The sequence below is a fragment of the Cololabis saira genome, chromosome 5 (genome assembly GCF_033807715.1).
Source record: "Cololabis saira isolate AMF1-May2022 chromosome 5, fColSai1.1, whole genome shotgun sequence".
Lineage (NCBI taxonomy): Eukaryota > Metazoa > Chordata > Actinopteri > Beloniformes > Belonidae > Cololabis > Cololabis saira.
In genome coordinates, this window is record NC_084591.1 from 2,703,299 (window position 1) to 2,726,759 (window position 23,461).

The 23,461-nt window shown below is 45.2% G+C and overlaps 1 protein-coding gene and 5 non-coding genes across 6 annotated transcripts in view; 1 reads left to right on the forward strand and 5 right to left on the reverse strand.

Annotated features, from left to right (window-relative positions):
• The window catches only part of LOC133444527 (leucine-rich repeat-containing protein 3-like), an 89,393-nt gene that overhangs the window by 48,745 nt on the left and 17,187 nt on the right, over nucleotides 1-23,461 (forward strand). Inside the window, exon 2 of the mRNA XM_061722367.1 lies at nucleotides 21,162-21,229. Within this exon, the coding sequence (XP_061578351.1) occupies nucleotides 21,162-21,229 (68 nt within the window). The remainder of the gene's footprint in view (nucleotides 1-21,161; nucleotides 21,230-23,461) is intronic.
• Nucleotides 6,431-6,502, reverse strand: trnap-ugg (transfer RNA proline (anticodon UGG)). The gene has a single exon. It is a non-coding gene; the product is annotated as a tRNA-Pro (tRNA).
• On the reverse strand, nucleotides 7,349-7,420 carry trnap-agg (transfer RNA proline (anticodon AGG)). The gene has a single exon. It is a non-coding gene; the product is annotated as a tRNA-Pro (tRNA).
• On the reverse strand, nucleotides 10,803-10,874 carry trnap-ugg (transfer RNA proline (anticodon UGG)). Its single transcript has one exon. It is a non-coding gene; the product is annotated as a tRNA-Pro (tRNA).
• Nucleotides 11,721-11,792, reverse strand: trnap-agg (transfer RNA proline (anticodon AGG)). Its single transcript has one exon. It is a non-coding gene; the product is annotated as a tRNA-Pro (tRNA).
• Nucleotides 15,385-15,456, reverse strand: trnap-agg (transfer RNA proline (anticodon AGG)). Its single transcript has one exon. It is a non-coding gene; the product is annotated as a tRNA-Pro (tRNA).

Below are 23,461 nucleotides of genomic sequence, written 5' to 3' on the forward strand. Positions count from 1 at the left end.
TTTCTTACAGCCGTGGTGAAGGCCACGCCCCTCTCCCACCGGCTCATTTGTGGTGACGGCAGCGTTTCGCTCCCTCTCCCACTTTATTAATGTGACATTATTTTTTTCTTGTAGATTATTTTTTTCTTTTGAAAAAAACAACACAGACACCTCTTTTGGTCTTTCTTACAGCCGTGGTGAAGGCCACGCCCCTCTCCCACCGGCTCATTTGTGGTGACGGCAGCGTTTCGCTCCCTCTCCCACTTTATTGATGTGACATTGTTTTTTTTCTTGCTGATTATTTTTTTCTTTTTTTGAAAAAAAAAAAAAAAAAAAGGAAAGAAACGAAAGAGGATTGTTCTCTTCTTTTTGAGTAAAGACGCCTATTTTTGCCTTTTCTCATAGCCGTGGTGACGGCAGCGTGGCCCTCCCCTCTCCCGCCTGCATATTGGCGGTGACGGCAGCGTGCTCGCTGTGGTGACGGCAGCATTTCCGCTCCCCTCTCCCACTGACACACCCGTATTGACGGTAGCGTGGCTGCTCCCCTCTCCCACCTGCATATCGGTGGTGACGGCAGCGTGCTCGCTGTGGTGACGGCAGCGTTTCCGCTCCCCTCTCCCACTGACACACCCGTATTGACGGTAGCGTGGCTGCTCCCCTCTCCCACCTGCATATCGGTGGTGACGGCAGCGTGCTCGCTGTGGTGACGGCAGCGTTTCCGCTCCCCTCTCCCACTGACACACCCGTATTGACGGGAGCGTGGCTGCTCCCCTCTCCCACCTGCATATTGGTGGTGACGGCAGCGTGCTCGCTGTGGTGACGGCAGCGTTTCCGCTCCCCTCTCCCACTGACACATCCGTGCTGACGGTAGCGTGGCCCTCCCCTCTCCCGCCTTCATATTGGTGGTGACGGCAGCGTGCTCGCTGTGGTGACGGCAGCGTTTCCGCTCCCCTCTCCCACCGACACCTACGTGGTGACTACAGCGCGTCCGCTCCCCTCTCCCACCGGCACATCCGTGGTGACGGCAGCGTGACCGCTCCCACCGACACATTAGTGTGAACGGCAGCGTGTCCGCTCCTCTCTCCTGCCAGCACATCCGTGGTGACGGCGGCGTGTCCGCTCCCTCTCCCACCGGTCGCTGTGATGGAGCGTTCATGCCCAGGATGCATGGCCGCCCTGGACCCTGCGGATGACCAGGACCTCTGCATGTCGTGCCTCGGCCCTGAGCAGCCCTGGCACACTTGCAGCCGAATGCACCGCGTGCGGAGGTGGCCTCTAGCGCCTTCCACAGGCGCAATCCTTCTCCGGTGGAATTCACATTCCGTCTTCGTCGGATTTTTTTTTGAGGGAGCTGCACTCATGCTGGAGAGATGTCACAGCCGGCTGATGACCGTGCTCTGACGGCGATGGAGGACGCTGCTGTGGCTGGTCTCCACCACATGCCCCCCCCCCCCCATCGAGCCCTCCATTGCAGCACTGATAGTGGCTCCTGATGAGGCTCTGAAGCCAGATCCCAAGTGCCCCTCTACCCAGAGTAGGGTTACTGATGGGCATATTTGTAAGGCTTATGAAACAGCGGCACGCATCGGCCGGCTGGGGAACACCCTTTTTTCATCTGCTACTGGCTCTCTCCACCTCCCTGCAGGATGCACAGGTGGGTGATTCCACACAGGACATGTGTGACATATCCCTACAGGCTTTTTGCCTCCCAAACGAGGGAACTGGGGCGGCTGATGTCCACCCTGGTGCACACGCGCCGTCATGTCTGACTGGCGCAGTCACCCCTGACGGAGACTGCTCGTAGGGTTCTTCGTCAGGCACCGGCAGAACCGGGGGAGCTGTTTGGGGCAACTGCCCTGGAAGCTCTGAACCGCACCGCCCTGGCTGATGAGACCAGGCAGCGGCTGGTGTACCTTCACAGGGGTGCGGCCGCCTCCTGTACACCGGGAGGCCCTTCAACGGCCCCCGGGCCTCGCCCCCGGCCGCCTGCCCACGGCGGCCGGCGCGGCTTTCAGCGGTCTGTGAGTCAGCCTGCTGGTGACTTTCGCCCCCCCTGTGCGCGGACCGTCCCACCAGCGTCGGGGCGTTGATCCCGACCGTCGCCCCCCCGGGACGTCCGGAGCCCGGGGGAGACGGCGCTAAGGCCACGGAGCCGGTCGTCAGCTACTTTTCCGGCAGCAGCTCGGTTACTGGGCTGCCTGCTCATTGGGGCCCGGGTGGGTTCCACCCTAGCCCAGGGGTACGTATTGCAGTTCCGACACCGGCCTCCTATCTCCGGCCGGGTTGAGATGACCATCGTCAGAGACCCGGCAAACATTCCGGCTTGGGCTCAGGTGTTGCCCGCCCTACTGGCCAAGAGCGCCATCATGCCGGTGGACCCCCCGCCGCGGCCTGGGGGTTCTACTTGAGCTACTTTCTCATCAGCAAGAGAGGCGACGGACGTCGTCCCATCTTGGACTTGAGGGACCTCGACGAATACATGAAGGTCCTGCCCTTCCGGAGGCTTGACCACAGCAGATGCTCTGCGTAGGTCAGGAGGAAGTGGTTTGCAACTGTGAACCTACAGGGCGCTTGTTTCACGTGCCGGTCGCGGCACGTCACCGGTGGTTCCGGGGGCTAGCCTACCGGGGCCACCGTTGTCGGTTCAGGGTGCTCCTGTGCGGGCTCTCCCTGTCACCGAGGATTTTTTTCACCAGGTGCGTGATGGCAACCCTTGCCCCTCTTATACCTTTGGGCCTGCTGTCGCTACGCCCCCTGCAATGTGGCTGGACAGCCTCGCCTGGATGCCAAGAGGCACGGGCGCAGGCTGGTCAGGGTTTCGCGGGTGTGTGTCTATACCCTTGCACCCTGGAAAGGCGGGACATTCCGGCTGAGGGGTGTGCCCTTAGGCGCTGTCCCCTCCCTGCCGGGAGGCTGTCATCAGTAGTCCTCCCGGGTCCGCACGCGCCACATCAACGTGCTGGAGCTCTGGGCTCTGCACTTCACACTAACATTTTTTGCAACTCCTGTGGGGGAGGCACGTGCCGGGTCGGTCGGACAGTGTGTCCACTGTTCCTTGATCGGCCACCAGAGGGGGCCCCGACTCTGCACAGCTGCTGCAGGTGTCCCGGGGCCTCCTAGCGTGGACAGCTCCTCGCCTGCCTGGCCTTCGGGCGATGTTCCTGCCTGGAGACAGGAACCGGGTGACGGACTTCCTCTCCCGGCGCAAGCCGCCTTTGCAGAGGGTCCTCCAGAGGGCTCACGGGCTCCTCTTGGTGGCCCCCTTCCGACCGGGGAAACATAGTTTCCACTGCTGCGGGGGCTCTGCTGCGACACAACATGACGCCCCTCAGAGGGACCGTCTTTTCCAGCTGGGGATTCGGGTTTTGCACCCCGACCCCGTCGCTTTTGGCTCTGAGTCTGGCCGCTGCGGCGCCCGACCCATTGTTATCAAGCTGTCCTGAACCCGTCAGGGCTGGCATCTCGAATGCCCATGTGCCTCCCACCCGCCTCTGGTATGAGTGCGAGTGGGGGAGATTCTCTGCCTGGTGTGCAGACGGGGCAGAGGACCCTGTTCTTTGCCCCGTGGCCACGATCCTGGGGTTCCTTTCGGTCCCTCCTGGATGGTGGCCGTGCTCAGTCCACTTTAAGGGTGCATGTGGCGGTCATTTCATCGCAACATGCCCTGGTTGAGAATGCCACCGTGGGGTGCCACCGGCTGGTTTCTCTTTCTCAGGGGGGCTCTGAGGCTACGCCCCCCCACCCCCCCGAGGGGCCCAAAGGCCCCAGTTTTTGGTTCCATTCGATTTTATTTATATAGCGTCTAATACAACAGATGTTGTCTCTAGACGCTTTCCAGAGAACCAGAACATATACGTGAATATAAACCCCCGAGCAGTGTGGGACCTGCCCATGGTGCTAGGTGCCCTCTCTTCTCCACCCTTTTGGGCCCTTGGCCCGGGTGGGCCTGAAGTGGCTCTCTATGGAGATAGCTTTTCTCCTCGCCATGACATCGGCGAGTCGATGAGTTACATGCCCTGTCAGTCAGCTCAGGGGCTATGTTGTGGCCGAACGTGGCGTTCCTGCCCTAGGTCCTGCAGAGAGTGGGCCGAGCCCTTTGTGCCCCGTACGGGCCCTTGCTGCTTATGCTACCGCGCCTGTGCGACGGTCGGAGCAGCTTGTTCTCTGCCATGGTGGCCCCAACAGGGGGCGTGCTGTTTCTGGACAGCGCCGTCCCACTGGGTGGTGGACACCGTCGAGCGCGCCCACAGGGCCAGTGGCCGCCCCTTACCAGTGGGGGTGAGGTGCCACTCGGCCAGAAGCGTCGCAGCTTCTTGGCTGCCCTGCAGGGGGTGCCTCTGGAGGACATCTGCACCGCGACTTCGTGGACGTCGCCAGACACGTTCTCCAGGTTTTACCGGATCAATGTCGCCACTCCCCAACCATTGGGCGTGGTTCTACTCCCGGGTCCTTCTGCCCCTGATCAGTGAGGTATGTGACCGGGATTCTATGTGACATTGTTGGTATTCGTCATCCAGTGCTTACAGCACCGCCTGGCGGTCAGTAGGGACGAAATAGAACGAAAGTTACGCCTGTAACTACGGTTCTATGAGTCCCGGATGACCGCCAGGCCTGCCGGTCACTCCGAATCCTCGTGCTCGCGAGAAGATTCTAGGAGCCGATCCCATGCTGACGCCGGAAGATATACCCTTCCGGGGGTCATGCAGGGGTCACGGGTGACGTGACATTGTTGGTATTGTACTCGACATGCGCATGCGCGAGGGAAGATATCCAGTGCTTACAGCACCGCCTGGCGGTCATCCGGGACTCATAGAACCGTAGTTACAGGCGTAACTTTCGATTTATATCTTACTTTGAGATGAACTTGCATAATTAATCCATCAGTGGCTAACAGCCTCGTTAATATATTCTGGACCCATCACTTGCCTTCTTTCTTTTTTTTTATTGCGTGGTTGTCTGCTTCATTTTAATTTTTGTAAGTTAGTAACACTGCAGAGCGCACTTTTTTTAACTTTATTTAAAACTTTATTTAAAAGTTCCAATTACAGTCAGAACATTGACCGTGGACAGTCAGGCATCAAGGAATTAAATAAACAAATACAGTATGAGACATAAAGTGGATGAAGTGCATAAGTCATTACATAAGTAACATAAATATAATAAAATAAATCAATTTAAATAAAAAGAAAGAAAATGGCAGGACATATATTATATCTGCAGAGCGCACTAAAAACGAGATTGATAGCGACCACTGTCGTCAGGGACGCTGGGACATTTCAAGATATGAGGGGGGTACAAGTGTTGGGATAGATAATACCTACTGAAATCCATCATGTTGTTCTGATATGCATTTGTAGTTATTTTATATGTATGAAGTAATAGAATACATTAATACAAATAGATACATAGTAATTCCATAAATGTATTTAAAAAAAAACATTTACATTCTCCCCTGAAGCCGAGGTGTGGCAGCTGCCGTACCCAATTGACGGCCCTGATCTAATTGACAATAAAATTTCATTTTTTTTTTCAAAATATGCTCTCATCCTTGCCATATGCACGTATTAACGCTTCTAACTCCTGTGGCGTGAAGTATGTGGATCTTCAGATGCAAACTAACGTTTCCTCAAAGGGATTTTGTAAATTGAAAAGATAAATAAAGTTAAAAAGAAAAAAAAGAAAATGTATGTCGCTCTTTTGTGTCGCCGGTTGCCATGGTGAATCCTTGTATCAGCGATCTACTGATGCTGGCTTTTTATTTCCCTCACGCTCGCGCTTAACTCCCGGTGAAACTACTTAGAGTTGAGTAAATTACCTCAAATCCGCTGTTCTGGAACCGAAAACTCAGAGTTTCCGATCTCAGAGTAGATCAACTAAGAGTTCAGGATTAGACTCGGTGTTTGTTGAACCTGCTTTGTGAAACGGACCCCTGGCTGACATCATACACCACCTGAATTGCACCACCTGCTGCCTTGATACTCTGGCAACAGGGTTTTTTAAGAGTGTTGCACATTGTATGGCCTCAGAGCTTTCAGACGCTTTGAATAAGTCTCAGCGTTCAGGTATTGTTCCTCTGTGCCAGTCTAGAGAGTCACTTAGGAACAACTAAAGGCCCGTATAAAACCTCCCCTTTCTTAGTAAAATCATAGAAAAAGCTCTTTTTCAACGTGTGTACAAACTCCTAACATTAAATAAGTGTTTTGATGTTCTCCAGTCAAGTTTCCACATCCCAGCACTGAGACAGTTCTAGTTCAAGTCCGTAATGACATCTGCTCCAATACGGATAGTGGCAACATTTCAATCGTGGTGTCACAGTGCTGCATTTGACAAGGTTGACAAATAATACCTTGATAGACCGGTTGAAGAACTAGGTGGGACTTTCTGGCCTGGTTGAAGTCCTATGAGTTTTGCTACTTGGTGGAGAAAAAACCACAACTTACATAAGTCACTGGGGCTCGTCCGGGAATTGAACCCGGGACCTCCCGCACCCAAAGCAAGAATCATACTACTAGACCAACGAGCCACAAAACTCATAACTAGCAACACATAAAATGTTTTTCTAAATTAAAAATCAAAAGACCCATGTCACATCATCATCAACATTTAGAAACTCAAGTAGGGCTGTTGACATGTGAGTGTGACTGTGAGACTGTGTTAGATTGGGACCATCTCCATGGAAACAACATCAATTCGATGACTGACTGCATTGCAGAGTACAGTAATTTCTGTGACAAAGTTGAGAAAATCAGACAGTCAGTCAGTGTTTCAATGGTAGACACAGGATATATTCCACCTTTTTGTCCAATGAGAGAAACCTGGACACAATTGTCTCTAATTACTCATAGGAACCAGGGCTGACATCATACACCACCTGAATTCCATCAATTGCTGCCTTGATACTTTGGCAACAGGGTTTTTTAAGAGTGTTGCACATTGTATGGCCTCAGAGCTTTCAGACGTTTTGAATAAGTCTCAGCTTTCAGGTATTGTTCCTCTGTGCCAGTCTAGAGAGTCACTTATGAACAGCTAAAGGCCTGTATAAAACCTCCCCTTTCTTAGTAAAATCATAGAAAAGGCTGTTTTTCAAGGTGTGTACAAACTCCTAACATTAAATAACTGTTTTGATGTTCTCCAGTCAAGTTTTCACATCCCAGCACTAAGACAGTTCTAGTTCAAGTCCGTAATGACATCTGCTCCAATACGGATAGTGGCAACATTTCAATCGTGGTCTCACAGTGCTGCATTTGTGATGGTTGACCATAATACCTTGATAGACCGGTTGACGAACTTGGTGGGACTTTCTGGCCTGGTTGAAGTCCTATGAGTTTTTTTACTTGGTGGAGAAAACTACAACTTAGATAAGTCACTGGGGCTCGTCCGGGAATTGAACCCGGGACCTCTCGCACCCTAAGCGAGAATCATACTACTAGACCAACGAGCCACAAAACTCATAACTAGCAACACATAAAATGTTTTTCTAAATTAAAAAACCAAATACCCATGTCAGATCATCATCAACATTTAGAAACTCAAGTAGGGCTGTTGACATGTGAGTGTGACTGTGAGACTGTGTTAGATTGGGACCATCTCCATGGAAACAACATCAATTCGATGACTGACTGCATTGCAGAGTACACTAATTTCTGTGACAAAGTTGAGAAAATCAGACAGTCAGTCAGTGTTTCAATGGTAGACACAGGATATATTCCACCTTTTTGCTCAATGAGAGAAACCTGGACACAATTCTCTCTAATTACTCATAGGAACCTGGCTGACATCATACACCACCTGAATTCCATCAATTGCTGCCTTGATACTCTGGCAACAGGGTTTTTTAAGAGTGTTGTACATTGTATGGCCTCAGAGCTTTCAGACGTTTTGAATAAGTCTCAGCTTTCAGGTATTGTTCCTCTGTGCCACTCTAGAGAGTCACTTATGAACAGCTAAAGGCCTGTATAAAACATCCGCTTTGTTAGTAAAATAATAGAAAAAGCTGTTTTTCAAGGTGTGTACAAACTCCTAACATAAGTGTTTTGATGTTCTCCAGTCAAGTTTCCACATCCCAGCACGAAGACAGTTCTAGTTCAAGTCCGTAATGACATCTGCTCCAATACGGATAGTGGCAACATTTCAATCGTGGTGTCACAGTGCTGCATTTGACATGGTTGACCATAATGCCTTGATAGACAGGTTGAAGAACTTGGTGGGACTTTCTGGCCTGGTTAAAGAACTCGGTTGGACTTTCTGGCCTGGTTGACGTCCTATGAGTTTTGCTACTTGGTGGAGAAAACTACAACTTACATAAGTCACTGGGGCTCGTCCGGGAATTGAACTCAGGACCTCTCGCACCGTAAGCAAGAATCATACTACTAGACCAACAAGCCACAAAACTCACAACTGGCAACACATAAAATGTTTTTCTAACTTAAAAAACCAAAGACCCATGTCACATCATCATCAACATTTAGAAACTCAAGTAGGGCTGTTGACATGTGAGTGTGACTGTGAGACTGTGTTAGATTGGGACCATCTCCATGGAAACAACATCAATTCGATGACTGACTGCATTGCAGAGTACACTAATTTCTGTGACAAAGTTGAGAAAATCAGACAGTCAGTCAGTGTTTCAATGGTAGACACAGGATATATTTCGCCTCTGTGTCCAATGAGAGAAACCTGGACACAATTCTCTCTAATTACTCATAGGAACCTGGGGCCCGTTTCACAAAGCAGGTTTAGTGAGAACTCTGAGTCTGTTAACCCTGAAATGAGGGAAACTCTGAGTTTTCCGTTTCACAAAGGGAGGTAACTCAAACCAGAGAAAGAGAGGTAACTCTAGCCTGTTTCACAAAGAGAGGTAACTTAAGCTCTCGGTCAGTTACCGTAGTAACAGACGCTCTGAATCTAACCTGGTCGGGACCAGGTTTATTTCAGCGAACGTGGAATTTCTCTCTGTCTCCTCCCTCAGTGGCGTCAATTCAGCCAATGGGTCTTTACGCAATACGCATCCGTTTTCTGCACCACGGACAGCAAGCGGCAGAGTTAGAGAGCAGAAAAGGCGTATGTGACGCAACGTATTTTATTCACTATGTCAGTGCAACAATATCACAGGGACATCCCAGTTTAACTTCAAACAGTTAAAGTCCAAATGCAAAAAGGAGAGGGAGAGTAAAAAAAAGTCAAATATTTCCCTTAAAAAGATGTATAAGAGGATTTATATCTTACTTTGAGATGAACTTGCATAATTAATCCATCAGTGGCTAACAGCCTCGTTAATATATTCTGGACCCATCACTTGCCTTCTTTCTTTTTTTTTATTGCGTGGTTGTCTGCTTCATTTTAATTTTTGTAAGTTAGTAACACTGCAGAGCGCACTTTTTTTAACTTTATTTAAAACTTTATTTAAAAGTTCCAATTACAGTCAGAACATTGACCGTGGACAGTCAGGCATCAAGGAATTAAATAAACAAATACAGTATGAGACATAAAGTGGATGAAGTGCATAAGTCATTACATAAGTAACATAAATATAATAAAATAAATCAATTTAAATAAAAAGAAAGAAAATGGCAGGACATATATTATATCTGCAGAGCGCACTAAAAACGAGATTGATAGCGACCACTGTCGTCAGGGACGCTGGGACATTTCAAGATATGAGGGGGGTACAAGTGTTGGGATAGATAATACCTACTGAAATCCATCATGTTGTTCTGATATGCATTTGTAGTTATTTTATATGTATGAAGTAATAGAATACATTAATACAAATAGATACATAGTAATTCCATAAATGTATTTAAAAAAAACATTTACATTCTCCCCTGAAGCCGAGGTGTGGCAGCTGCCGTACCCAATTGACGGCCCTGATCTAATTGACAATAAAATTTCATTTTTTTTTTCAAAATATGCTCTCATACTTGCCATATGCACGTATTAACGCTTCTAACTCCAGTGGCGTGAAGTATGTGGATCTTCAGATGCAAACTAACGTTTCCTCAAAGGGATTTTGTAAATTGAAAAGATAAATAAAGTTAAAAAGAAAAAAAAGAAAATGTATGTCGCTCTTTTGTGTCGCCGGTTGCCATGGTGAATCCTTGTATCAGCGATCTACTGATGCTGGCTTTTTATTTCCCTCACGCTCGCGCTTAACTCCCGGTGAAACTACTTAGAGTTGAGTAAATTACCTCAAATCCGCTGTTCTGGAACCGAAAACTCAGAGTTTCCGATCTCAGAGTAGATCAACTAAGAGTTCAGGATTAGACTCGGTGTTTGTTGAACCTGCTTTGTGAAACGGACCCCTGGCTGACATCATACACCACCTGAATTGCACCACCTGCTGCCTTGATACTCTGGCAACAGGGTTTTTTAAGAGTGTTGCACATTGTATGGCCTCAGAGCTTTCAGACGCTTTGAATAAGTCTCAGCGTTCAGGTATTGTTCCTCTGTGCCAGTCTAGAGAGTCACTTAGGAACAACTAAAGGCCCGTATAAAACCTCCCCTTTCTTAGTAAAATCATAGAAAAAGCTCTTTTTCAACGTGTGTACAAACTCCTAACATTAAATAAGTGTTTTGATGTTCTCCAGTCAAGTTTCCACATCCCAGCACTGAGACAGTTCTAGTTCAAGTCCGTAATGACATCTGCTCCAATACGGATAGTGGCAACATTTCAATCGTGGTCTCACAGTGCTGCATTTGACAAGGTTGACAAATAATACCTTGATAGACCGGTTGAAGAACTAGGTGGGACTTTCTGGCCTGGTTGAAGTCCTATGAGTTTTGCTACTTGGTGGAGAAAAAACCACAACTTACATAAGTCACTGGGGCTCGTCCGGGAATTGAACCCGGGACCTCCCGCACCCAAAGCAAGAATCATACTACTAGACCAACGAGCCACAAAACTCGTAACTAGCAACACATAAAATGTTTTTCTAACTTAAAAAACCAAAGACCCATGTCACATCATCATCAACATTTAGAAACTCAAGTAGGGCTGTTGACATGTGAGTGTGACTGTGAGACTGTGTTAGATTGGGACCATCTCCATGGAAACAACATCAATTCGATGACTGACTGCATTGCAGAGTACAGTAATTTCTGTGACAAAGTTGAGAAAATCAGACAGTCAGTCAGTGTTTCAATGGTAGACACAGGATATATTCCACCTTTTTGTCCAATGAGAGAAACCTGGACACAATTGTCTCTAATTACTCATAGGAACCAGGGCTGACATCATACACCACCTGAATTCCATCAATTGCTGCCTTGATACTTTGGCAACAGGGTTTTTTAAGAGTGTTGCACATTGTATGGCCTCAGAGCTTTCAGACGTTTTGAATAAGTCTCAGCTTTCAGGTATTGTTCCTCTGTGCCAGTCTAGAGAGTCACTTATGAACAGCTAAAGGCCTGTATAAAACCTCCCCTTTCTTAGTAAAATCATAGAAAAGGCTGTTTTTCAAGGTGTGTACAAACTCCTAACATTAAATAACTGTTTTGATGTTCTCCAGTCAAGTTTTCACATCCCAGCACTAAGACAGTTCTAGTTCAAGTCCGTAATGACATCTGCTCCAATACGGATAGTGGCAACATTTCAATCGTGGTCTCACAGTGCTGCATTTGTGATGGTTGACCATAATACCTTGATAGACCGGTTGACGAACTTGGTGGGACTTTCTGGCCTGGTTGAAGTCCTATGAGTTTTTTTACTTGGTGGAGAAAACTACAACTTAGATAAGTCACTGGGGCTCGTCCGGGAATTGAACCCGGGACCTCTCGCACCCTAAGCGAGAATCATACTACTAGACCAACGAGCCACAAAACTCATAACTAGCAACACATAAAATGTTTTTCTAAATTAAAAAACCAAATACCCATGTCAGATCATCATCAACATTTAGAAACTCAAGTAGGGCTGTTGACATGTGAGTGTGACTGTGAGACTGTGTTAGATTGGGACCATCTCCATGGAAACAACATCAATTCGATGACTGACTGCATTGCAGAGTACACTAATTTCTGTGACAAAGTTGAGAAAATCAGACAGTCAGTCAGTGTTTCAATGGTAGACACAGGATATATTCCACCTCTGTGTCCAATGAGAGAAACCTGGACACAATTCTCTCTAATTACTCATAGGAACCTGGCTGACATCATACACCACCTGAATTCCACCACTTGCTGCCTTGATACTCTGGCAACAGGGTTTTTTAAGAGTGTTGCACATTGTATGGCCTCAGAGCTTTCAGACGTTTTGAATAAGTCTCAGCGTTCAGGTATTGTTCCTCTGTGCCAGTCTAGAGAGTCACTTATGAACAGCTAAAGGCCCGTATAAAACATCCGCTTTCTTAGTAAAATCATAGAAAAAGCTGTTTTTCAAGGTGTGTACAAACTCCTAACATTAAATAAGTGTTTTGATGTTCTCCAGTCAAGTTTCCACATCCCAGCACTAAGACAGTTCTAGTTCAAATCCGTAATGACATCTGCTCCAATATGGATAGTGGAAACATTTCAATCGTGGTCTCACAGTGCTGCATTTGACATGGTTGACCATAATACCTTGATAGACAGGTTGAAGAACTCGGTGGGACTTCTGGCCTGGTTGAAGTCCTATGAGTTTTGCTACTTGGTGGAGAAAACTACAACTTACATAAGTCAATGGGGCTCGTCCGGGAATTGAACCCTCTCGCACCCAAAGCGAGAATCATACTACTAGACCAACGAGCCACAAAACTCATAACTATTCAATTCAATTCAATTCAATTCATTTATTAAGGACTGCACGACAAGTCGGCAGAATTTGCTTTCGGCACAGCATAGTGCCAGCACATAGTACTGTGGCAACAGACATCAGTTATACATTTAACATACATGCATGAGCAGACATCGACATTAAAGCAGACATTTACATACAGACTATACATTTAACACAGATGGAGTATGGAGATGAGTGGAGTTCAGTAGCCTGATGGCAGTGGGAAAGAAGCTGTTTTTGAACCGGGTTGTTTTTATTGAAATGGACCTAAAGTGTCTGCCAGAGGGCAACAGTTGAAACAGGTGGTTAGCTGGGTGTGTTGAATCAGAGATTATTTTATGTGCTCTTGTTATTGTGCGTTTATGGTAAAGTGAATCAAGTGATGGGAGGGGGGTGTTTGTAATTAGAAATGCTTTTTTTATGATACGTTGGAGTTTGCTGGGTGAGTGGGTGTCCAGACTGCCGTACCAGACTGAGATGGAAGCTGTGAGGAAGCTTTGTAGGATGGCTGTGTAGAACTGAAGGAGGAGATTGCGTTTTACTTTGTATTTCTTGAGCTGCCTGAGGTGGAATAGTCTTTGGTTGGCCTTTTTTATTACATGGCTTGTGTTAAGGTCCCATTTGAGTGTGTTGTTGATATGAATGCCCAGGTTTTTTAAGAGTGTTGCACATTGTATGGCCTCAGAGCTTTCAGACGTTTTGAATAAGTCTCAGCTTTCAGGTATTGTTCCTCTGTGCTAGTCTAGAGAGTCACTTATGAACAGCTAAAGGCCCGTATAAAACATCCGCTTTCTTAGTAAAATCATACAAAAGGCAGTTTTTCTAGGTGTGTACAAACTCCTAACATTAAATAAGTGTTTTGATGTTCTCCAGTCAAGTTTTAATTAATTTATTTACATACGGGTATCAAAGATGATAAACGCAACACCCCAAATAATTCTGATGGCACACTACGTTATTATGAAACCATTAATTAACTAGAAAAACAACAATCAACAAAAATGAAATCAAAGTTAAATGCATGGAATGAAAAAAAAAGAAATCAAGGCAATAATAAAGATGATACAGAACCTCTACAGTTCAAACGTGGCTGCAGTGTTTAAAGAAGCCGGGGCTCCTGTTGTATTTAAAGATGGCGGAACCCTCTTTAAGCCACGTGCAAATCTAGACCGGATGTTACTCCCGGTGTTTTAAACATGACTACGGCAGAAAACAGCGCTTTAAAACATGAATGACTAGCAGAAAGTGGTGACTACAAATTAATGACAACAGTCATGATGATAATGTAATCTCAGCTCTGAACACAGATTTAGCTCTGAAAACGCTCTTAAGTTATTGATAACCCAGGTCTCAAAACCTCACGCCTCCTCGGTTCTCCGGGTGCTGATCAGGGGTTCCTGCCAGGTCTTTAGTCGGGAGTCCGATCCAAGAGGTCTCCCGCCTCTCCCGCTCCTCCTCCCGACTCTGGAATCAAAAGAGGACGGTGGTGCAGCGTGAAGCAGCCGGCGCTCCCCCCCGGTCCGGAGGCTATCACGTCGTCTCGGGTGCGCGCGGGGCCGGTCCACTTCTGGGACGTGCGGGTTACCGACGGGCTGATGAGCGCGTGGCCCCGGACGGGGCGGCGGGATGCGTCTCGGTCTGCGCGGGGCAGGCTGGCCACAGGTCCTTTCAGGTGAACTCAAGAGCAGAGAGAGAAGTTAGGAAAGAGGAACGGGTCTCACCCTGGATCGGGGCCGAGCTTCGAAGCGGCTCTCCCCCCCTTTCCAGCTCCCAGGGACCGGGGACACGTGGGGTGGGAGTTGGAGCTCCGGATGAAAAGTTGAGACCAAGAGTCAATGGGAGCCGGAGCTCTGCAGGCCCGGTCCGTTGCGGGCCTTCCGCCTCCCCCCAGCCGGGGGGGAGAAGGGAGATGGGATCTTTGGCCCGCAGCCAAAGGTCCAGCTGCTCAGGAAGAGAGGTTGATCGGAAGAGGTAGAAAAAGGGAGCAGCTGCAGAGTTTTGATCCTACGCGCGCTGCGGTGACGTCAGCGATGCCTCGCTCGGGATTGGGTGCGTGTCGCTCTCAGGCGCCGCCCCATCCCGCAAGGCATGCTGGGATTGTAGTTCAATCGCACAGCAGCCATTCTAGGAGGCACATTAAAGCGGGTTTCAGGCAAGGGGGGGTTGCTGGTATTTATAGCTTTTGGGTCTGTTCAAAGAAGCAGTACCCCCCTCTGAGGCCTGGTTTTCGGGCTCCGCTGCGTCCGGCTTTGATCTGGCCATGCAGCGGGGGTCGTAAACGGACTATCTCGAGCCAGGCCGAGATAACCAGAAGTTAGCAGCAGGGGGTCATAAACTCTGACTTCAGGAAGAAGGGCCAAAGTCTGGCTTTACTGGTCTGTCATAATCCTGAAATTGTTCACATACATTTATAAGTTCAGAGTTCACATGGGCGACGCCCAACACAGCACTAAGACAGTTCTAGTTCAAGTCCGTAATGACATCTGGTCCAATACGGATATTGGCGACATTTCAATCGCGGTGCTGCATTTGACATGGTTTACCATATTACCTTGATAGACAGGTTGACGAACTTGGTGGGACTTTCTGGCCTGGTTGAAGTCCTATGAGTTTTGCTACTTGGTGGAGAAAACTACAACTTACATAAGTCACTGGGGCTCGTCCGGGAATTGAACCCGGGACCTCTCGCACCCTAAGCGAGAATCATACTACTAGACCAACGAGCCACAAAACTCATAACTAGCAACACATAAAATGTTTTTCTAAATTAAAAAACCAAAGACCCATGTCACATCATCAACATTTAGAAACTCAAGTAGGGCTGTTGACATATGAGTGTGACTGTGAGACTGTGTTAGATTGGACCATCTCCACGGAAACAACATCAATTCGATGACTGACTGCATTGCAGAGTACACTAATTTCTGCGACAAAGTTGAGAAAATCAGACAGTCAGGCAGTGTTTCAATGGTAGACACAGGATATATTCCACCTCTGTGTCCAATGAGAGAAACCTGGACACAATTCTCTCTAATTACTCATAGGAACCTGGCTGACATCATACACCACCTGAATTCCACCACTTGCTGCCTTGATACTCTGGCAACAGGGTTTTTTAAGAGTGTTGCACATTGTATGGCCTCAGAGCTTTCAGACGTTTTGAATAAGTCTCAGAATCAGAATTAGAATCAGCTTTATTGGCCAGGTTCGAACATTGTCCAACAAGGAATTTGACTCCGGTAATTTTGCTCTTTGCTATTAAAAAATAAACATTAAACAAATAAACAATAAACAAATGTGGTATTTCTATGTACAGTATAAACATTTTAAAGGTGCAGCAGTTTGAGGTAGTGAATACAAAGTGAGAGGTGCAGCAGAGTGAAGCAGACATGATTATTAAAGAGGGTGCTAGATGATTTTTTTTTCTGTTTTATTGCACGTGTTTGGTTACTCTGAGACTGTTATTTGTGAGAGTTCATCAGAGCAACCGCTTGCGGGAAGAAACTGTCCTTATGTCTGGAGGAGGTTCTGGCGCACAGAGCTCTGTAGCGCCGTCCAGAGGGGAGGACTTGGAACAGGCTGTGTCCCGGGTGTGAGGGGTCTGCAGAGATTCGACCTGCCCGTTTCCTGGTCCTGGACCGGTACAGGTCGTCGATAGATGGGAGGTTAGTCCCAACTATCCTCTCTGCAGTCCTGATTGTCCGTTGCAGTCTGTGCATGTCCAGTTTGGTGGCTGATCCAAACCAGACAGTGATGGAAGAGCAGAGAACAGACTGTATGATGGCAGTGTAGAAGGTGATCAGCTGCTGCTGTGGCAGGTTAAACTTCCTGAGCTGCCGCAGGAAGTACAACCTCTGCTGAGCTTCTTCCTGACAGAGTTAATGTGGGTTGTCCACTTCAGGTCCCAGGAGATTGTGGATCCCAGGAACCTGAAGGAGTCTGTGGAGGAGACGGTGCTGTTGAGGATGGTGAGGGGGGGGGGGGGGGGGTGGCGGTGGGTTTTTTCTGAAGTCCACTGTCATCTCCACAGTCTTGAGCGGGTTCAGCTCCAGGTGGTTCAGACTGCACCAGTGGACCAGCTGATCCACCTCCCGTCTGTACGCGGACTCGTCACCCTCCCGGATGACGGTGGTGTCGTCCGCGTACTTCAGGAGCTTCACAGATGAGTCCCCTGATCTGTAGTCGTTTGTATAGAGGGAGAAGAGCAGTGGTGAGAGGACGCACCCCTGGGGGGCGCCAGTGCTGATGGTACGGGTGCTGGATGTGATGCTCCCCAGCCTCACCTGCTGCCTCCTGTCACTCAGGAAGCTGGTAATCCACTGACAGGTGGGGGCAGGTACGGTGAGCTGGGTGAGCTTCTGGTGGAGGATTGCGGGAGCGACCGTGTTGAACGCCGAGCTGAAGTCCACAAACAGGATCCTCGCATAAGTCCCTGAGGTGTCGAGGTGGCGCAGGATGTGGTGCAGTCCTATGTTGACTGCATCATCCACCGACCTGTTTGCCCGGTAAGCAAACTGCAGGGGGTCGAGCAGAGCCTGTGGTGTCCTTCAGGTGGCTCAACACCAGCCGCTCAAAGGTCTTCATGACCACAGACGTCAGGGCGACGGGTCTGTAGTCATTTAGACCTGTGATGGTGGGTTTCTTCGGGACTGGGATGATGGTGGAGCATTTGAGGCATGAGGGCACCTCACACAGCTCCAGGGACCGGTTGAAGATCCGTGTGAAGGTGGGAGCCAGCTGCTCGGCACAGGCTCTCAGGAAGGAGGGGGACACGCCGTCCGGGCCTGAAGCCTTCCTGATCTTCTGTCGCTGGAACAGCCGAACCAACTCCTCCTCACAGATCCTGAGTGCAGGCAGGGTGTTGGGTGGGGGGAGGGGGTAGACAGATCCTCAGGATCCAGAGGACATCATCAGGAGACACGGCATCAGCTTCCACAGCTACGCTGATGACACACAGCTTTACATCGCCGTGTCTCCTGATGACACAGGGCCCATTGATTCCCTTTTATACTGTATTTTAGATATTAAGTCATGGATGGCAGATAATTTCCTACAGCTCAACCAGGACAAAACAGAGGTTTTAGTTATTGGTCCTGAAGGCCAGAGAGAGAAACTTTTACCAAAACTACAAGATTTTAAACCTTCGCAATGTGTAAAGAACCTGGGTGTTATTTTTGACTCTGAGCTCACTTTTATTCCACACATAAAGAATATTACGAAGATAGGTTTTTACCATCTTAAGAATATAGCCAGAGTCCGCCCGTTTCTCTCTCAGGCCAGCACGGAGGTGCTGATGCTTTTATCTCATGTCGTTTAGATTATTGTAATGCCCTGCTCTCTGGTCTTCCTAAAAAGAGTATTAAGAATCTACAACTATTACAGAATTCAGCCGCTCGCGTGCTGACGAGGACCAGAGGGCGGGAGCACATTACATCTGTTTTAAAATCGCTGCATTGGCTCCCCGTCCGTTTCAGGATTGATTTTAAGGTTCTTTTACTGGTTTTTAAGTGTCTTAACGGTCTTGGGCCATCTTATTTATCTGATCTGCTTTTACTGTATCAACCCTCACGGACCCTGAGGTCCTCTGGCACCGGCCTTTTAACCATTCCCCGAACCGCGACCAAAACCCACGGTGAGGCTGCATTCAGCCATTATGGCCCCGCTTTATGGAACAGCCTGCCAGAGAACTTCAGGGTTAGTTAGTTAGTTAGTTAGTTAGTTAGTTAGTTAGTTAGTTAGTTAGTTAGTTAGTTAGTTAGTTAGTTAGTTAGTTAGTTAGTTAGTTAGTTAGTTAGTTTTTTTTTTTTATTTTATGTTATTTATTATTCATCTTAAGTTTTGTATAGATTTCTCTAAAATTTTACACTTTTAGGCATTTCTTACTTTCTTTTAATCTTTTAGTTTTTAGCTCCAGTGTTTCCTCAGGGGGGTCGTCCACACTGGGAGGTGTGCCTGCTCCGCCCATGGGGGTGTCGTCATGGGGGTCCCTCAGGCCTGGGTGGCTGGGGGTGGGACTCCACCTTCTGTGTGGGGTCTGCCCCGGTCTGTCCGGGTTGGGGGGGTCTTTGTGGCGATGCTCCCTGTGGTCGTGGTCGGTGGAGCCTCTCGGTGGGGACGGCCACCCATAGGTAGTGTTTTCCTCACCTGGATCGTTAGTGCTAAGCCATGTCACCAGTCCACTTACTGTGTGTGTGTGTGTGTGTGTGTGTGTGTGTGTGTGTGTGTGTGTGTGTGTGTGTGTGTGTGTGTGTGTGTGTGTGTGTGTGTGTGTGTGTGTGTGTGTGTGTGTGTGTGTGTGTGTGTGTGTGTGTGTGTGTGGGCGTGTGAGTGTGTGCACATGTGTATGAGTGTGAGTGAGTGTGTGTGTACGCGTGGGGGGTGGGGGTAGGGGTCGTATGGAATGTTTTAAATTGTGTTTTCTGATTGTTATTTTATTCTGCATGTGAAGCACCATGTGTTGCATTTATATTGTATGATTTGGTGCTATATAAATAAATAAAGTTTAAGTTTAAGTTTAAGTTCCACAGAAATTTTGATACATATGAGTCCAATGATTTAAACCAAGAAGGAGGGGGTTTGGATGGTTTTTTTTATAAATTGACTATTTTAAATTCTGTTTTAATATTTTGGTTTCGAAGGTAATGGCTCCTTTTATAAATTTAAAATTGTTTTTGTCTTCTGTCATAAACAATTAGTTACTGGTGTGTAAGAGCCATTTGTGTTAATCTATCAAATGTTTACTTGTTTTTAGCCTATCTGCCCACTAGGGGGAGCAGTGATACCATCAGTTGGGCACGGTCTATTTAATCTGGGTTTCAATCACACACAGGTGGCTGTGGAGGCAATGGTTTGTTGACCGTGCGTGCGGGCGAATGGAAGAAGTAAGAAAAACAGCAGGTGGATATTTGTTTGTTTATTTTATGTTTACAAAGGTGACAAGTGTCAATACCTGGTTGAACACTGTAAAGAATAAAATTATACTGGAAACATTGGAACATTGGAAAAGGCTCGTATTTGCACGCGTCATACTGAAATCATGCCCAGGCAGTGGCTGTTTGATAATATATATATATATATATATATATATATATATATATATATATATATATATATATATATATATATATATATATATATATATATATATAAAAATAATAATAATAATACATTTTATTTGTAAAGCACTTTTCATGAAATAATGTCAAAGTGGTAACATAAACAAAGGGAATAAAAGACAAAAAAAAGTATAAAAATAATAAAAACATCTATAAAAAACCAGGGAAAGCCTTCCTGAACAAAAAAGTTTTTATATATATATATATATATATATATATATATATATATATATATATATATATATATATATATATATATATATATATATATATCTTTTATATCTTTTGTTTTTTGTATAGAAATTCAATTAATTTTGATCATAATGAAATATAGTATAATAATAATACGTGTTTACTTCTTCCTACTCGTTTTAGAGCATGTTAATTAATGGTGGATGCATGCTTTTATTCATATTTTTTTTTCTTATTTATTTATATTTATTTATTTATTATTGATTATTATTATTGTTTTGTTTTGTCTTCACTACTGTTTCATGTTTGAAATACAATTCCAATTCAAATACAATTTCAAGAATAAAGTCAAAATTTCGCCTCTTTTCTCAACATTTCACACGTGTGTGTGTGTGCCTGTGTGTATGTAACAACTTATAAATTGTAGCCTTGTTACATGTGTGTGTATATATATATATATATATATATATATATATATATATATATATATATATATATATATTATATATATATATATATATATATATATAATAACGTATAATGAATGTATTAAATAATTGTATGTATCTATCTATATGATAAATTGTGACATATATTTGTGATAAATTGTGTTGATTTTCGGTTGCGTCATGACGTCATGGCGCCAGTTGTCCACCAGAGGCCGCTGTTTCTCTCCCTGAGCAGCAACTCCAGCCTTGACGCTTCAGAATCTGCAAAACCAGTTTATTTGGGCTTTTATTCCTCGACGTGACGGTTCAGTCCCCGGGAATTACTTCATCTCTGAATACAGGTGATATATTCCTGAATACAGGTGACATATTCCTGAATACAGGTGATATATTCCTGAATACAGGTGATATATTCCTGAATCAGGTGATATATTCCTGAATACAGGTGATATATTCCTGAATACAGGTGATATATTCCTGAATACAGGTGATATATTCCTGAATACAGGTGACATATTCCTGAATACAGGTGATATATTCCTGAATACAGGTGATATATTCCTGAATCAGGTGATATATTCCTGAATACAGGTGATATATTCCTGAATACAGGTGATATATTCCTGAATACAGCTGACATATTCCTGAATACAGGTGATATATTCCTGAATACAGGTGATATATTCCTGAATACAGGTGATATATCCATCCTCACGTGGGAGTCTGGAAACTTCTCCTCTCAGGTGAGAAAAAGCCAACTCTCTCTCCTTCTATGTTCCTTATATTTGTTGTTATCTACATATTATATTTGATTGTTTTGTTGCTGTAACGTACAGAAGAGTATTCGGGCCAGGAAGGAGAAAAATAGAAATAATATTTTAGAGGAGGAAGATTTTTTTTCATTATGCACTTCGAGAAAAAAGTCGAAATGTTGAGAAAAAAGTCGAAATGTTGAGAATAATGTTTAAATACAATTTCAAGCATAAAGTCAAAATTTCGTGAATAAAGTTGAAATGTTGAGAAAAGAGGGGAAATTTTGACTTTATTCTTGAAATTGTATTTGAATTGAATTGAAATTTTATTTCAAACATGAAACAGTAGTGAAGACAAAACAAAACAATAATAATAATCAATAATAAATAAATAAATATAAATAAGAAAAAAAAATATGAATAAAAACATGCATCCACCATTAATTAACATGCTCTAAAACAAGTAGGGAGAAGTAGACACTTATTATTATTATACTATATTTCATTATGAAAATTAATTGAATTTCTATACAAAAAAACAAAAGATATATATATATATATATATATATATATATATATATATATATATATATATATATATATATATATATATATATACATCGACATTTTGACTTTTTTCTCGAAGTGCACAATAAAAAAAATCTTCTCCTCTCAAATAGTTTTTCTCCTGCATTGCCCTAATACTCTTCCGTAGTTTTTAGATGTTGAGATGGAAAAAACATTAAATATGAATACAACAAGACATTACAGGCAATCAGAAACAAACAAATAAACAGCATCATGAAAAAAGCTGCTGAGTTTTATTTTGTAAGGTGGTCAGTGAAGAAAGACTGAAAACTGTCTGAAAGCTGAAGCAGCTGGAGCTCAGAAAGTAAACGAATACAGAAAGAACATGAACTCGCCACAAGCATGGAAGAAAACTCTGCACTTTCTTTTTCTCCCCAGTTTTATCCATAAATCTGTTGTTTTTAATCCGACCTGATCTTCCCCGGCTCCTAATCCCTCCTGTTCTCTTGATCCTCATCATCCCTTTGTTTATCCTTCCTCTCATCTTCTCTGCAGACTTAACCTCGTCTACTTTAACCCCCAACCAGCTCTTTATTACGGAAGAGAATCAGGGCCAGGCAGGAGCAAAATAAAAATAATATTTTAGAGGAGGAAGATTTTTTTTCATTATGCACTTCGAGAAAAAAGACGAAATGTCGAGAAAAAAGTCGAAATGTCGAGATTAATGTTGAAGTACAATTTCAATTTATATATAAATATATATATATATATATATATATATATATATATATATATATATATATATATATATATATATATATAGCCTATATATAGTTTTTTTTTAACTCAAATTATTTTGTTTAAATTGCCTTTATTTCTTTTTAAAGAGGACCTATTATGGCATTTAATGTCTATTTTAAACAGGCCTTGAATGTCTTAAAAACAAGCTTTTGATTGTTTTTTTCAATATAAATTAGAAATTCCGCCTCTTTGCCATGTCTTTATCTTTACCGTTTCTAACCTCATTATCTATGCAGGATTCTGAGTGGGCGGGGCTATGATAATGAGGCTCTGTGCTGATTGGCTGCCTGAATGACACGATACACCGCTACGGAAAAATGGTGGAAACTCCGGCCGGCGGAGTTAAGCCTGAATTATGGTTCTGCGTTAAATCAACGTTGGTTTAACGCAGAACCATACAGTAAATCAGGCTTTACACCGTGTCATGCATGCGATGCGAGCGAGCATCAGCGACAAAATCAATTCCATTGCTTTATTTTCTATTGGACTGTCCTAACTGGCTGCAGCGACGCAGCGACGCAGCGATGCAGCGCTGCGCAGCGGGACGCGGTGCGCCGTTTTGAGCTGAACATTTGTCGGACGCCCTGCTTCTATTTTCTTCCTGTCGCTCGCGTTGAAAGCCGGTTGAAAGCGCTGTAGGAAACAGTCACGGATGAGGAACGGCTGATCCAGTTAGTTGAAATGAGATGTTGGATCCATATTTGTACTGTTTGTATTTTCTGAATGTGGTGCATCCAAGTGGTACTGCTGAGAATGTTGACTGATTATGGTCATGTTCTGGGTATGGGTCTCTGGAAAGCGTCTAGAGACAACTCTGTTGTATTAGACGCTATATAAATAAAATTGAATTGAATTGAATTGAATTATTGAAAATGGTGGAAGGATTCTGTTTGT